The sequence below is a fragment of the Protopterus annectens genome, chromosome 8.part0, assembly GCF_019279795.1.
Source record: "Protopterus annectens isolate FY-2018-M chromosome 8.part0, PAN1.0, whole genome shotgun sequence".
Classification (NCBI taxonomy): domain Eukaryota; kingdom Metazoa; phylum Chordata; order Ceratodontiformes; family Protopteridae; genus Protopterus; species Protopterus annectens.
The window spans coordinates 5,324,683-5,339,522 of NC_056741.1; the positions used below are offsets into that span (position 1 = coordinate 5,324,683).

The following is a 14,840-nucleotide window of genomic DNA, read 5'->3' on the forward strand; positions in this document are numbered from 1 at the left end:
TGTTTGTGTTTAGGAGATTCTATGACAGCACTTAGTTTGCAGTCATCTTTGAACATGGTCAGCCAGAGGTCCTGAACATTGGCCTTGACTTCTGAGAAGCAGATGCCAAAAAGCAACAGTCATAGCACCAAGCTATGGGAGGTCTGCTAGCAACTTGTCTTTTTGAGGAGGTAAACTCCCTTATCATAACTTCTTTTGTCTTATCTGTGAGACAGCTGGCTATCGAGAGTGTTTCATAGATGTTTATGCCTAATTTTATGAGTTTATCTATAATGCCTGACTGGGGTATTGTGTTGAATGCTTTCACCAGGTTGAAGTAGCCAGAATGCACTGTTTTACCCTCACTTATTTTTTTGCTGACCTTCTCAAAGATGTCCACCAGGTTCAGTAGTCATGACCTACCTCTGATGAAGCCAAACTGGGATGCATCCAGTGGCTGTAGATTTCATATATTATTATTTATCAAGGCCATGATTATTCTTATCATGGCCATGCATATGCAATGAGTCAGACTTATGGGTCTGTAGTTACCAGGGTCCTTAGATGACCCTTCCTTGTGCAGAGAGGTGACAGCTGCAGTTCTCCATTCACTTGGCATGAAATCTGTCCAGAGGATATAGTTAAATAGTAATAACAGGTCATGTTTCATGCTGTTATGGAGGCATCATCCTGGAATATTACTGTGTCTTATCAATGCTGTGCTCTTTGCATTGAAGAGTGTAGTGAAAAACTGTTCCCCTAGTGATAGTTGAAGGGATTATGGTTGAAGGTATTTCCTGAGGGAGTTTTAGAAGGGGGAGAAAGGGTAACTTGTAGCTAAATTGGTTGACCAGTAGATTAGATATATCTTCTGGTAGTTTACATTTCTCCTGACCTTTTGGGTTTCTAATACCATGATGGGAATGGACCCTTTTCCTAAGCTGGAATATAATTAAAGTTCATGAAATTAGTATTGTTTCAGTATTCAATGTTGGCCAAAAGTGCTCTTCACAGAACCAGTAATGTGCCCAGAACTGACTCCTGCAATTCATATGGAGCTACATGTATTGGTAACATCTCTAAATACAGCTGCAGATTCTTTTTTATTAGAGTCATTGCTCCTACTAATATTGGAACTGTCTGTGTATCTTTCTTCCACATTGCTCTCATTTCTGCATGCAAATCTTTATATTTTATGACTTTGTGTCTCTTTGTACATGAGACACTGTAATTGCTAGGTGCAACACTTTCAGTGATCAATGCTACGTCTGTCTTTTTTCATTGACTATTATATCAGGTTTTCTTGCATATATTTTTGATCTGTTGGTAATGGGTGATTCCATGTGATAGAAACTTCATCATTTTCTATAATGCTTTGTGGTTCATGTTTCCAATGCTTCTTAGCTATGTCTCTATTGTAGTGCTTGTGCAATCCTCAATGCAACAGTCTTGCCACATCAATGTGCCTTTCGGTGTACAGGCCCTCTGCCATATGAGTGTGTCACATCCAGCAACAAGGTGTGCAACTGTTTCCAATTCTTTTTTACAGAACCCACATCTGTCTGTTTCTCCCACATGTTCAATTTACTCTGTAAACTAACATGTATGTACTCCACTATCCTGGACTGCCATCATTAACCATTCATCCTTTGGCTTCTACTCACCTTTCCTTAACCATTCTGGTATCAAACCCTGATCAGTATGAGGTTATTCCAGGAGATCTCAATACTTGCCACTATATTTATGGCTTTTCCACATTTCTTTCCTTCTCATCTGATCCTTATCTTTATATCTCTTCTGTTTTTTTTTGTTTTGTTTTTTAGGCACATTCAGTTGCTGTTACTACTGGTTTGATTTCATTCCTGCTTGACACAGGAATGCTTCTGCTAAACTAAGCAGATCAGTCATACTGGATTTCCTCTCCTCGTGTTTTAAAACTTTTACTATGTTTGGATCTGATGAGGCCAGCAGATATTTCAAGGAGGCCCATACAACCTTCAGAGAATGAAATATGTAATCTTGGTATACACAGTTTTTTTATATCATTTGATAAGAGTGAAGCATTTATCTTGTGTTTCTGTCCAACTGATCCAATATTTTTTGGATCCAGTCAATCACACCAAAACTGTATGTTTGAACAGGTAGAACAAATCTGTTTATAACTTGGACTTTATTCTAGATAGCAAGGCTGTTTTCAGTATTAGTTTTAGTCTTCTGAAGTATTCCTTACTGAGTTCTATTAGCATTTGTTCATGTTTTATTGCTGATCCTTCAACAGTTCCTGAATATTTACACACTCCTTCCTGCTCAAGTTCTTTTACATTGCATCCCTGGTCCAGATTGATATTTTCTTAGTACTGCAACTTTCCTGCTTTAAAAGTTGCATTCTTATTATCACCTGAGAAAGTTTTAATCACTTGTAGTTGTGCTTTTAACTCCTTATCAGATGAACTATACAGTTTTATTTCATTCACAAAAAGTGGATGAGAAGTCTTTAAGCGAGGTTGTTTTCTGGGAGTCAAAGTGTAACCAAGACCTAATCCATTAAGCAAACAGTTTAATGGGTTAAGGGCAATATAAAACAACAGCAGTCACAAAGAATCACCCTGGAAATCCCCCTTTGAATTTTATCCCTGAGATAATAATTTGCCCTTTGTCGTGGCTTAATTGCAGAGTGGTTGTCACTGTTTAATGGCCATTGTAATGTAAGTAATCAATGCAGAATGCATATTATACCATGAATGTGGGATGCTCTCATATACTCTTTTTTTTGTAATCTATGCATGCTATACTTAGATTCTTCCCCTTTTTACAGTTCTCCAGTGTGACTTTATTTAACAACAAATGATCCTTTGTTCCATATGACTGACTTTTGTTACCCTTTTGTTCTATTGCCACGATTGAGTTTTCTTCTAAATGATTGTAAACTCTGTCTGCATCATTTCCAGTATGTACTTTGTACATATTGGCTCAGTATAAGTGCCTCCATTTACAATCAGTTCAGCATATTGTTGTGTATTGCTTTTGAGACTGCAGACATATATAAAGAAGACTTTGTGACTGTCCTTAACCTGGGAGGCTATTTATACCTCAAACTTGGCTTTGGTAGACGTAATTAGTCCCCTGGATTTCTTGTTTTGACTGATGAGGGAGTTTTTACATTGATAGGCATTGTACTTCCTAATTTCTGGCATTTTTTTTCCTTTTGTTACACAACCTATTGATGCCGGAATTCCACCAAGGCGACTTGGTTTTTGAGTTTGTGGTGTGTATATTCACATAAATTAAATATTTGCAGACTTGTCTTTGCAGCTGAAAATAAAAACACAGCAGTATTTTTTTTACTTTCCACAAACTATTCATCGTTCACAAAGTTCCACAGGGAAAAGGCTGCCATTTTAGAAGTTCCAACCTGTACACCTCCGCTAGGACTGGATTTCAGCCAGCTCTGTAGTCCAGGTGATTCTTCCATGTTTATTCTTCAAGTTAGCTCTGACTGGATATCACATTCCACACCTCCATCCAGCCTCTTTCAGTTAGGTCTTATTCATCACGTACGAACTTCCAAATGAGAAACAATTTCCTTGTCTTGTTGCAGGCTGGCTCATTTTGTACAGCACTAATTAGTAACCAGTGTTCTATAAACAGAGTAACACAGAGAACTTCTTATTCTCAAGGCACATTAGAGGCACATACACCTTTGTCAAACCCAACATGTCAACACATGTATAGATATATGTGTGTGTGTGTGTGTGTGTGTGTGTGTGTGTGTGTGTGTGTGTGTGTGTGTGTGTGTGTGTGTGTGTGTGTGTGTGTGTGTGTGTGTGTGTGTTTGTGTGTGTGTTTGTGTGTGTGTGTGTGTGTACAGACACAGAGCCCCAGATCGTGGTCAAATGGGGCCCAAGGCAGGGTAATGAACCGGGACTCTTTCAGCCATGCCAGCATCCAGTTGCTTGTCTCTCTTTCCCCAGTTACCATAAGACACTTTTCAAACCTGCTGGTGTGCAGTCCATTTACACTTTTACTTTTACAGTGATCACATGATCACAGAGATTTGCAATTCATTTTGAATCTTTATGTTAGATTTTACAGCAAAAATACTGACAGCCATTTGATAAACAATGCAAAACACTTACATTGCAAATAGCATAAGCAGCAGTAAATATCTCTTCACATTTATTGAAAACGTATCTGCTAAACCATTAAACTTTAACAGTTGTGCTGGGATTAACAGTCAAAGAACATTTAGTGAAGCATTAATTAGCAGCTATACAAAGAGTGCAGGAATTCAAAGGATAAATGTGTGACACCTTTACTACAGCCTGGGATACCCCACCGGCTGCAAGTACACCTTATCAGGGACAGCAAGTACACCTTATCAGGGACAGCAAGTACACCTTATCAGGGACAGCCCATCAGGGACAGCCCAGGAGCACAGTCTGGTGAAATGACTAGGTCAAAGTCACACGACATTCCTCTCAACTGTACAGATTTTTGCAGAATGTCCAGATTTTTGCCTCATATTTTTGGTCCATTTTTCAAAAAGTTGTGGTTTTCTGGCAAAATAGTGGCAGATCATTAAAGATTAAAGTTAGAAAATAATGATAGACATTTGAGTTTCAAACGTCATACCCTTCAGATTCATGCTAGTGCAAAACCTGTTATTCTATCAACTTTCTAAGTTTGTAAGAGCAATATTTAATATTTGTCCCTATTTTTGGCCCTTTGTCCCACTTTTATTTATGGCTTTATCCAGATTTCTTGCTCTAAGAGGTTGAGATGTATGCAGTAGACAAAAGAAGGCAGGGGGCATCAAAACCAGCACTACAGGAAACAGTTCATAGTGTTACCCTCCTACACTAAATACTAGACAAACTGTTGTATCTCAACACATTGAATTTCACACCCATATGCTTGTAAAATACAAGTTAATTTGAAAATGTATTCATGCTTAATATTAATATTAAATTCATAGACTTCATGCTGTCTAGTTTATTCACAGCCAAAACACACACACACACACACACACACACACACACACACACACACACACACACACACACACACACACACACACATACACACAAAACTACCTGTTTGAGATCAAGTTAATAAAGACATTTGTAAATAATAGACTGGAAATTTACCTCAGCCTGTTGTTGTTAGAACCCACTGCTGTGTCCCTCTGCCTTTCAATTTCTCAGCTAAAGAATTACAGACAAAGACAAATAGGGCATCTAAGAGGTCATGATAGCCATAGGTCATCTGGCTGTGGAGCCTGAAGAACTTTAAAGTGGACTGAGCAGAAACAATAGTCTGAAGATTTTGTTCCTTTTTTTTTTAAATAATTTTATGGGCCCCCCCCCAGACAGCGCTGGGCCCTAGGCAGCTATCTATGTTACCTTGTTCTGGATGCAGCCTTGTATATTTGTATATTTGTGTATGTATATATATATATATATATATATATATATATATATATATATATATATATATATATATACTGGGATCAATTTAAAACACTAATTTTCCTATATTACTAAGTAAAGCTCTTTTAAACCTGTCTCATGCTAACATTTCTAACATTTTCAATTTATTGTTGCTGCCAGGCTCTAAACTAGGGTTAGTCAGCACTGAAAGCTCAATTATACAATTGTTGTGTTTCTGAGGTAATTCCATACATAATCCAAAGATCTTTTCTTTTTAAGTTTGTCATAGTCCACTGAATCAGCTCCCTCCATATCAATACACATTTTTGGTGCTTTTCCTGCTAGCTGCGATGGCAGGATTGTACCCAGACTGCCTGGTCCCAGGGCTCTTTGGTGGCACACTGCTCAAAAGCCAAAACATATCATTCTAGCTTATCCTTCTTCTTTCGGCTGTTCCCGTTAGAGGTCGCCACAGCGGATCATCTGTTTCCATTTCTTCCTGTCCTCTGCATCTTGCGCTGTCACACCAACAACCTTCATGTCCTCTCTCACCACATCCATAAACCTTATCTTAGTCCTCTTTTCCTCTTACCTGGCAGCTCCATCCTTAGCATCCTAACTATCCAACCTGAGCTGACCCAATGCAACTATTATTATCTTTAACTCCACCACCTCCAGCTCTGACTCCTGCCTTTTTGTCAATGCCACCGTCTCCAACCCATATAACACAGCTGGTCTCACTACCCTCTTGTAGACCTTCCCTTTCACTCTTACTGGTACTCGTCTGTCACAAATCACACCTGACAGTCTTCTCCACCCACTCCATCCTGCCTGTACTCTCTTCTTCACCTCTCTTCCACACTCACCATTACTCTGAACTGTTGATCCCAAGTATTTAAACTCATCCACCTTCACCACCTCTACTCCCTGCATCCTCACCATTCCTCTATCCTCCCTCTCATTAACGCACATATATTCTGTCTTAGTCCTGCTGACCTTCATTCCTCTCTTCTCTAGAGCATATCTCCACCTCTTCATGGCAGGTCATTCTTGGACTGAGTGCCTACAGTAGCCGTCAAAACTAATTCCCCTACACTTGCACCAGCTTTTGACTTTCAACTTAATGAGCATGTTTTTCAATAATTCATCTATGACTAGGGTAAGCAGAAGAAAAAAATCAAGCAGGAGAACTTTTACTGTTTCCCTTGTATTTGTAACAATAGTTGCATTGCTTGTGTGTGTACCTTTCAGTTAATTTATCAGATTTGCATATGACAGCTGATTAGCCTTGCTTTCTTTTTAAACTCTTGTCTTTCTACTTGTTTATCAGTCTGAAGAAGCGATAGTGTTATCGCAAAAGTGCTTACTTTTATCACTTTGTTTTATGTTCAATAAATAGAGTTTTTGCCTAGCCATGTTGGTCCGGTACTTGTTTTTTACTTCAAGCAGGAGAACAGCCTCAAAGAATCAATAGCAACAGATCTATAGAAAATTACTAACCCAAAATGTACCGCACTTTGCTGCAGTGGCATTGAGTGGAACGATATACGGTAAATACTTTGTCAATAGACATGTATCATTTTTGTAAGTTTAAGGAACCACTGGGGGTACCAGTTTGTGTAAAATATGGCTTTACCTGTTAATCCACATGACAAATGATAACATTTGCCCACCTGGAATAATGCTGACAACATGGATTGCATTTCTGCTTTGTCTGGAATGGTCTGCACATCTCTAAGCATAGCTTTTGGATTATTACTAAACCCTTCACTGTTCCCATGATTTTTTTTTGTTTTTTAGGTAGAGCCCATTTGTTAGAAATTACAACTAGCAGAGTATGATTTTGAACACATTAATGGCCTTTTCTCAACGCCAACAAAAAAAAAAACAAATGCTCAAACACCTTCATATACGTGTAATTAAAGCTACATAGTTTCAAAGCATTAAATGCAATCTTTCTGTACCTAGTGCCTAGGTTTAGCATCTATTGTGGCTTCAGACCTACTGACAATTATGATGGAGCATCAGCATTTGCCAAAGATATAATCACCGTATGACTGGTTCCTTTAGACACCAAAAATTTAACTCTTTGATGTCCAAATCACCATAATAAAGATTAATTTGAACTTCAAAGCTAGCAACAGAATGTTGCCAATGCCCCATTCTGATTATTATAGCTATCTTAATGCCTAAACAAAATTCCACTTTAATTCTAACACCTTTATATTTATATTTGGGGGCTTCCAGTATCCATTAGTAAACAGGACAAATTATACCATCACTAGTTGATATGCCCAGTTCTTTCTTGACATTACAAATGCTAAAATACTAACTTTCTTATGCAAATAGTTAAAAACCTGATAGGAATCCATATATTCTTGATCTTGTCCTGACAAATATGGCACTTTCTTGCAGCACTGGATCCCACACTAGGTGACATATGTAGCTGCCTGGGACCTGGTGCTGGCTGGGGGGCCCATAACTTTTAAAAAATAATCTGTCTCACCCACATCCCAATCAATCCGATTTGCAGTTAGCTGCTCTCACCCACAGAACCACAAAACTTGGCTAAAAAACAGCTGATGGCACTCAGTGCTGCTTAAATAAATATTTATTCACAAAGAGTTAAGTACTTTCATCCCCAAAGTATTGGACTTTATCAGAACCCACATCCCAACCAACCAATTTTTTAAATCCTCTATACCCATCCTGGTGCATGCACCATCTCCTCCAAATGGCCCTGTAGTCTGGCTACTAGTCACGCCTCCCACCTACTACCGGGTGCTCCCTCCTTGTTCAGTTAAATAATTTAATCAATAATTAACTAGCTACTACCCTAAATGGAACACTATTCCCTGCTAACCTGAGAAGATGCTCTTCCACTCAAAGCTTCCTTCAGTGTGGCTACCTCCTCTCTAAAGAAGGCTCTGTCCTACTACCGGGTGCTCCCTCTTTGTCCAGGTAAAGAATTTAATCAATAATTCACCAGCTACTACCTGAAACGGAACACTATTCCCTGCTAACCTGAGAAGATGCTCCTCCACTCAAAGCTCCCTTCAGTGCAGCTAACTCCTCACTAAAGAAGGCTCTGTCCTATTACCAGGTGATCCCTCTTTGTCCGGGTAAAGAATTTAATCAATAATTAACCAGCTACTACCCTAAATGGAACACTATTCCCTGCTAACCTGAAAAGACACTCCTCCCCTCAAAGCTCCCTTCAGTGTGGCTAACTCCTCACTAAAGAAGGATCTGTGTATGTAGTCTAACACTACATTTTTTGCCAGCTCTCATTGCTTGATTGATTAACTTATGCATGCTCCAACTTGCCTCAGCGTGATAGAAGCCGACCATGGCCCGCTTGCACACCTTGGCCTAGTTTTACCTAATCTCTCCTAGTGAGTATCTAACTCTACTTAAGTAGAATTCCGTCCCCATTGCCATTCTCTCTTGTCACCACTAGGTGGCACTAAACACCTTAAATATATACTTTTTCTAAGTAATTTTCGCTCCCACTCGCTAATACTGAAGTCAAACCCTTTACTCTCTGTTCTCCATCCTGTCTTCTTCTCTGACATTCTTCACTATCTTTTTTTCCTATCCTTAACACACTCTCTCTCTCTCTCTCTCTCTCTACACTTTAAGCTAGCTCTGTATCTCAACACTTACCCCTCAGCGGTAGCCTTTTTACTGCTGCTGATTGTTTTTCTCTCTAGCTCTTCCACCCTTCGGCTCTTTTCCCGCCCCTCTCCTGCTCTATCCCTCTCACCTCCCCCTTATCCCCTCCTACTAGCCAACTTCCTCCCAAAAGTTATTTCTTGTGGGACATGCATGTGGTGACATTTTTAAATCCTCTATACCCATCCTGGTGCGTGCACCATCTCCTCCAAATGGCCGTGTTGTATGGCTGCTCGGCTTGCCTCCCAGTAAGTGAAGAACACTGTATATCATTTGTTAACTGATTATTTCTGCTATGTTTGGCCAGGTTACTTGTTTCTAGGCCAGTTTAGCCTGTTAACATGCCATTTAGTGGACACGCTTTATGCTGTAGCTATAACTAAATATATCTTCATTCGTGTTTTGTAATATCTAGTATAAATTGTCCTCGGCCTAGTTTCTATCCTGCTATATAATTTACAAGTGAAAGAACATTGTAATATTTTGTATGTATTATTATTCTGGCTATGCTCTGCTAGGTTGTTTTAGTACCAGGGCAGTTAACTCAATGTTAAAGCGTGCTTTACACAAGACATGCTATACATCTGCTACAAAGCGTGCTTTACAGAAGACATGCTAAACATCTTGCTACATAGTTAGCAAGTGAAAGAACATTGTAATATTTTTTAAGTATTATATTTTGGATACTCTCTGCTAGGGTGTTTTTAGTACCAGAGCAGTTAACTTGATGTTAAAGCGTGCTTTCGAGCAGACACGCTATATTTAAATGTCTAACAGTGTACTGTTGCAAAAGAAATGATAAGCCTGTAAACTTTTTGGTCTTTTCTCTCTTTCTCAAGGATTTAGCAGTGTACTTTTGTGACTGTAATGATAAGCCTGCAAGGTTTTTGGTCTTTTCTCTCTTTCTCAAGGATTTAGCAGTGTACTTTTGTGACTGCAATGATAAGCCTGCAAGGTTTTTGGTCTTTTCTCTCTTTCTCAAGGATTTAGCAGTGTACTTTTGTGACTGTAATGATAACCCTGCAAGGTTTTTGGTTTTCTTCCTTCTCATTGATTTAGCCTGCTAAATTGTCTTTTAAGTTAACGTGAGATGCTGTTACAGCATGTTAAGAATTGTGTATGATAAATGTTTTTCTTTTATGTAACTGCGTATACCTAACACTTCTGCAGCTGCTCTTACTGTTTTCTTACCTATTATTTGTTAACTACTGCTGCCTTGGTACTCATACTTATCACTCTGGATGGCCATCCTTCCTCCTGGTGTATATACTGTATTTTACTGTTGTTCTCCCTGCCTAGTCCAACTTTTTTTCACCTCATTGCCCTATCCTCTCCTTCTATACCTCCTTTATTCTCTCTGACCCTGACTAAGATTTTGTCCTGTCTTTTTTTTACAGCCTACTACCGGGTGTTCCCTCTTTGTCTGGGTAAAGAATTTAATCAATAATTAACCAGCTACTACCCTAAATGGAACACTATTCCCTGCTAACCTGAAAAGATGCTCCTCCACTCAAAGCTCCCTTCAGTGTGGCTAACTGCTCACTAAAGAAGGCTCTGTGTATGTAGTCTAACACTTCATTTTTTGCCAGCTCTCATTGCTTGATTGATTAACTTGTGCATGCTCCAACTTGCCTCAGCAATATAGCAGCCGACCATAGCCCGCTTGCACACCTTGGCCCAGTTCTACCTAATCTCTTCTAGTGCCTGTCTAACTCTATTTAAGTAGTATTCTGACCCCAGTGCCATTCACTGTTGTTGCCACTAGGTGGCACAACACACCCTGAATATATACTTTTTCTTAGTAATCTTCGCTCCCACTGGCTAATACTGAAGTCAAACCCTTTACTCTCTGTTCTCCATCCTGTCTTCTTCTCTGACATACTTCACTATCTTTTTTCTCCTATCCTTAACACTCTCTCTGTCTACACTTTAAGCTAGCTCTGTATCTCAACACTTACCCACTCAGCGGTAGCCATTTTACTGCTACTGATTGTTTTTCTTTCTGGTTCTTCCACCCTCCAGCTCTACCAGCTCTGTTTGCCCTGTGGGCTCACTCCACTTCCCTACCCTACCCCCATTTCTCACCCTCCCCAGGATCTCTACATTTATACTTATTTAGCCACTCCCATCTCTCATACAGCCCAATCAAATATCTTTGTAAATCCCCTCCCCCCTCAAAAAGTCTTAAAAAAGCTATCCTCTCCCACTGAGTCTCTGATACACCCATAAACTGTAACCCAGCAATCTAAACTAAGGTCTAACTAAATTATACCCCTCCATACATATTTAACAACAACCATGTCCCTCAAAACTCAATACATCCTTATCCAAATACTCATGCTAACAACCCTCTCATATCTAAACTACCAAACCCAACCTACAAATTTAAAACACAACACCCAGTTCCATACCACTACATCTATTCTCAACAACAACACACAAGACTCCATATATATATATCCCCTTGTCTCTTTCCCCTCAACACCTATATTCTCTTCCCCTATAGAGTCCTAACCACAAATACAACTATAAACTATTTCAGCCATATACCCCCCAAAAATCTCTCACTGCATCAGCCGTCACTACCTCGGACAATACCTCTCCCAAACTTATATCTCTATCCTTCTCTCTGAAGGCATCCACCCTAATCCTGGCCCCTCTTCCTGTCCACATCCAACTCCTCTACCTCATTCCTCTCAGCCAACTGGTAAATCACTGCGCTTAATGCTCAAAGCCTTTGCAATAAAATATAATTTCACCCAGTTAATCAATCTCACCACCAGACCCACAAAAAACTTTATCAATGGGAGTATCTTAGACTGGATCATAGTATCCCATCCTCACAATTTCTCTAACAGTGGCATTCTTCTAGACCCACTAGCTGACCACTTCCCCACATTCGCTCATCGTCTCCCCTCTTTTATCCAATTTACCCACACCTATATTACCACTCGCTGCCTAGAAAACTTCAACCCAGACACTTTCACATATACACTAAAAACCACAAACTGGAACCCCCTAAAGACCCTTCCACTTGACAAGCCTCTTACCTACTTTAACACTACCTTTCTAAACCTACTAAACTCCCTTGCTCCACTAAAAACTAAGCGGACCAAGAGTAATCCTGTCCCGTGGCTAACTAAAAACACTTTAGCTCCCATGTGACAGAACCTGGGCACGTTATCAAAAAAATAAAACCATCACCATCCTCACTGAATATAAAAGCCTACGTAACAAAGTAAAAAAAACTCATCACTACTAATCGCAGATCATACTTTACCACCCTCCAAACTAACCACAGTACCAATCCCAAAATTTTCTGGAAAGGAATCTCATCTCTCCTGAGCCAGGCAAAACTGAAAACCCATGTCCTAACCTAAATGCATCTGATATGGACTTAGCAATCCAATTTAGCTCCTTTTTCATAGATACCATCAATAAACTAACGTCAACCTTCACTAACAACTCAGCAACTCATCCTCAGCCTACCTCTCCCTCCATAAACACCCCAACTCCACAACCCCCACCTTTTACTATCAATCTCATTTCTATTTGTACCATCAAAAAACTTCTCCTTAAAATAAAACCAGGCTCAAATTCCCCCGATAAAATCCCCTCCTACTTTTTAAAAGCAGCATCTGAAGCAATTGCCCTCCCAATTAGCATACTTATCGATCATTCCATCTCAGAGAGTCAGGTCCCCCAAATCTGGAAGAAAGCTTTTATTATACCTCTCCATAAAGGTGGCAACAATAAAGACATTCAAAACATTCGCCCAATCACTATTCTGTCCCCTATTTCTAAATTACTTGAAAAGTGGGCACACAAACAGCTTCTACCCTATCTTATCAATAACCAACTTCTAACCCCACAGAACATGTTTTTTGACCAGGCCATAGTACCTGCACAGTCCTCCTCTCCTTCCTTGAACCAATCAATAAAGCCAGTGACTCTGGTCAGTTCGTATCCACTCTTCTCCTCGACCTCTCCAAGGCATTCAATACTATTTCCCATGCCCTACTCCTCACTAGACTCACTAAACTAAACCTATCCCCTGCCACCATGCAGTGGTTCTCAAGCTACCACACAAATAGACAACAATTAGTAAAATGGAATAAGGCCTCCTTACCCTTCCTCAATACACCAACAGGCATCCCCCAAAGCTCCATTCTTGGCCACCTATTATTCAACATATTGATCAACTATTTCCATCAAGCCATCCCTAATTCCACTCTAATTCAATAAGCGGATGACTCTACTATAAACTCTTTCTCCACCTCCCTCACAAATCTCATACATCTCACTCAAGCCGCATTCTCTGCAACTGAGCAATGGATGCTTTAAAACCATCTAGTTCTAAATGCTTCTAAAACTAAAATCATGTTTTTCAAACCCATCAAAAACTCCCCTCTTGACAAACTGTCATTCATAATTACCAGCAAAAACAACACTCCCCTTGAAATTGTCTCCGACTCAAAATTATTAGCAATACTCATTGATGACCAGTTAAAATTCGATAAACATCTACTAATCGACATAAAAAAACCCCATAAAAACTAGGTATGCTTTACTGCCATAGCTGTTTCATCTCTTCCTCTACTAGAATGTCACTAGCTAATATATACCTTATCCCATCCCTGTTATATGGGGCAACTATGTTTACCAATATGCAATCCTCCCTTAAAACAAAACTTGCAATCTGCTATAACAAAATATCCAAGTTTGCTGCCGGTCACAAATCCTCTTCCCACCACTGTAATTCCCTTCACCAACTTAGTTGGCTAGAGCTACCCAATTTCCTCACTTACACCCAACTTATCCAATCCCATAAAGTCATCCATAAACCATATCTGTGCCCCTCCCTAGCTAATACCTTTGAAATGTACATATCAAATCAACACTTAAGATCCAATTCCCAAAACCTAATTAAACTTCATAAACCCTCACGCCCAGCTGGGAATCACCTGCTATCCTTCTCCCTAGCACACCTCTGGAACTCTCTTCCTTCCTCTATCTGCACTATCTCCTGCCTTTCCTCATTCAAAACCTAACTACACTCACATCTTGCCTCATAATGGATATGCTCCTGCTCCCATCCTACCTAAGTTTCACATAAACAAAACATTACAAGGGAGCCATATAGACGATACAGACAATATATTAAGTACAGTGAGAACAATATAGTTGCACAAAAGTAATAAAGGCAATTTGTAAGCCCTAACAGTAACTAATCTGGAATACATTGACTATTACAACCGTGAAGTACAACAATATATCCATACAAATATAATTTCACTTCACCCATAACACCACTGTTTCTCTTGAGGAAATGCAATCCTCCTGCTTTTTCACATGTCCAAACCTTTAAAATGTCACTCTTATTTTCTGAGCTTCCACCTTACTGTAGAAATTGTACTTTGTTCCTACTTCCCCATTTCAGATAACAAATGTTTCTAAATCTACTTTATTTTAGAAAATGAATGGTTTTAAATTGAATGTCCTCCTACTATTTTATTTTATAAACTGTACTGTATACTCATTGTTATTTTAGTAATTGTATAACTAAATTCAAGTAGACTCATTCCTGTTTTAGAAATTGTATTACTTTCAATTATTTCTCCTTATATTTCTGTACTTTCCAAACACAAAAGCTTTTGAATTTTTCCTATGTAAAATTTCACTGTAATTTAACTTGTCTTGGAGCTTTTCTCCCCAGAACTCCATTGAAAACGGGCTCCTTGGCCCAGTGGACTATCC

At 39.3% G+C, this 14,840-nt stretch overlaps 1 protein-coding gene across 1 annotated transcript in view; it reads right to left on the bottom strand.

Moving 5' to 3' along the window:
• Window positions 1–13,097, bottom strand: part of LOC122807958 — a 185,906-nt gene extending 172,809 nt beyond the window's left edge. Inside the window, exon 1 of the mRNA XM_044078989.1 lies at window positions 12,986–13,097. Coding sequence (XP_043934924.1) covers window positions 12,986–13,097 — 112 coding nt within the window. The remainder of the gene's footprint in view (window positions 1–12,985) is intronic.
• Between the last annotated feature and the right edge of the window lie 1,743 nt (window positions 13,098–14,840).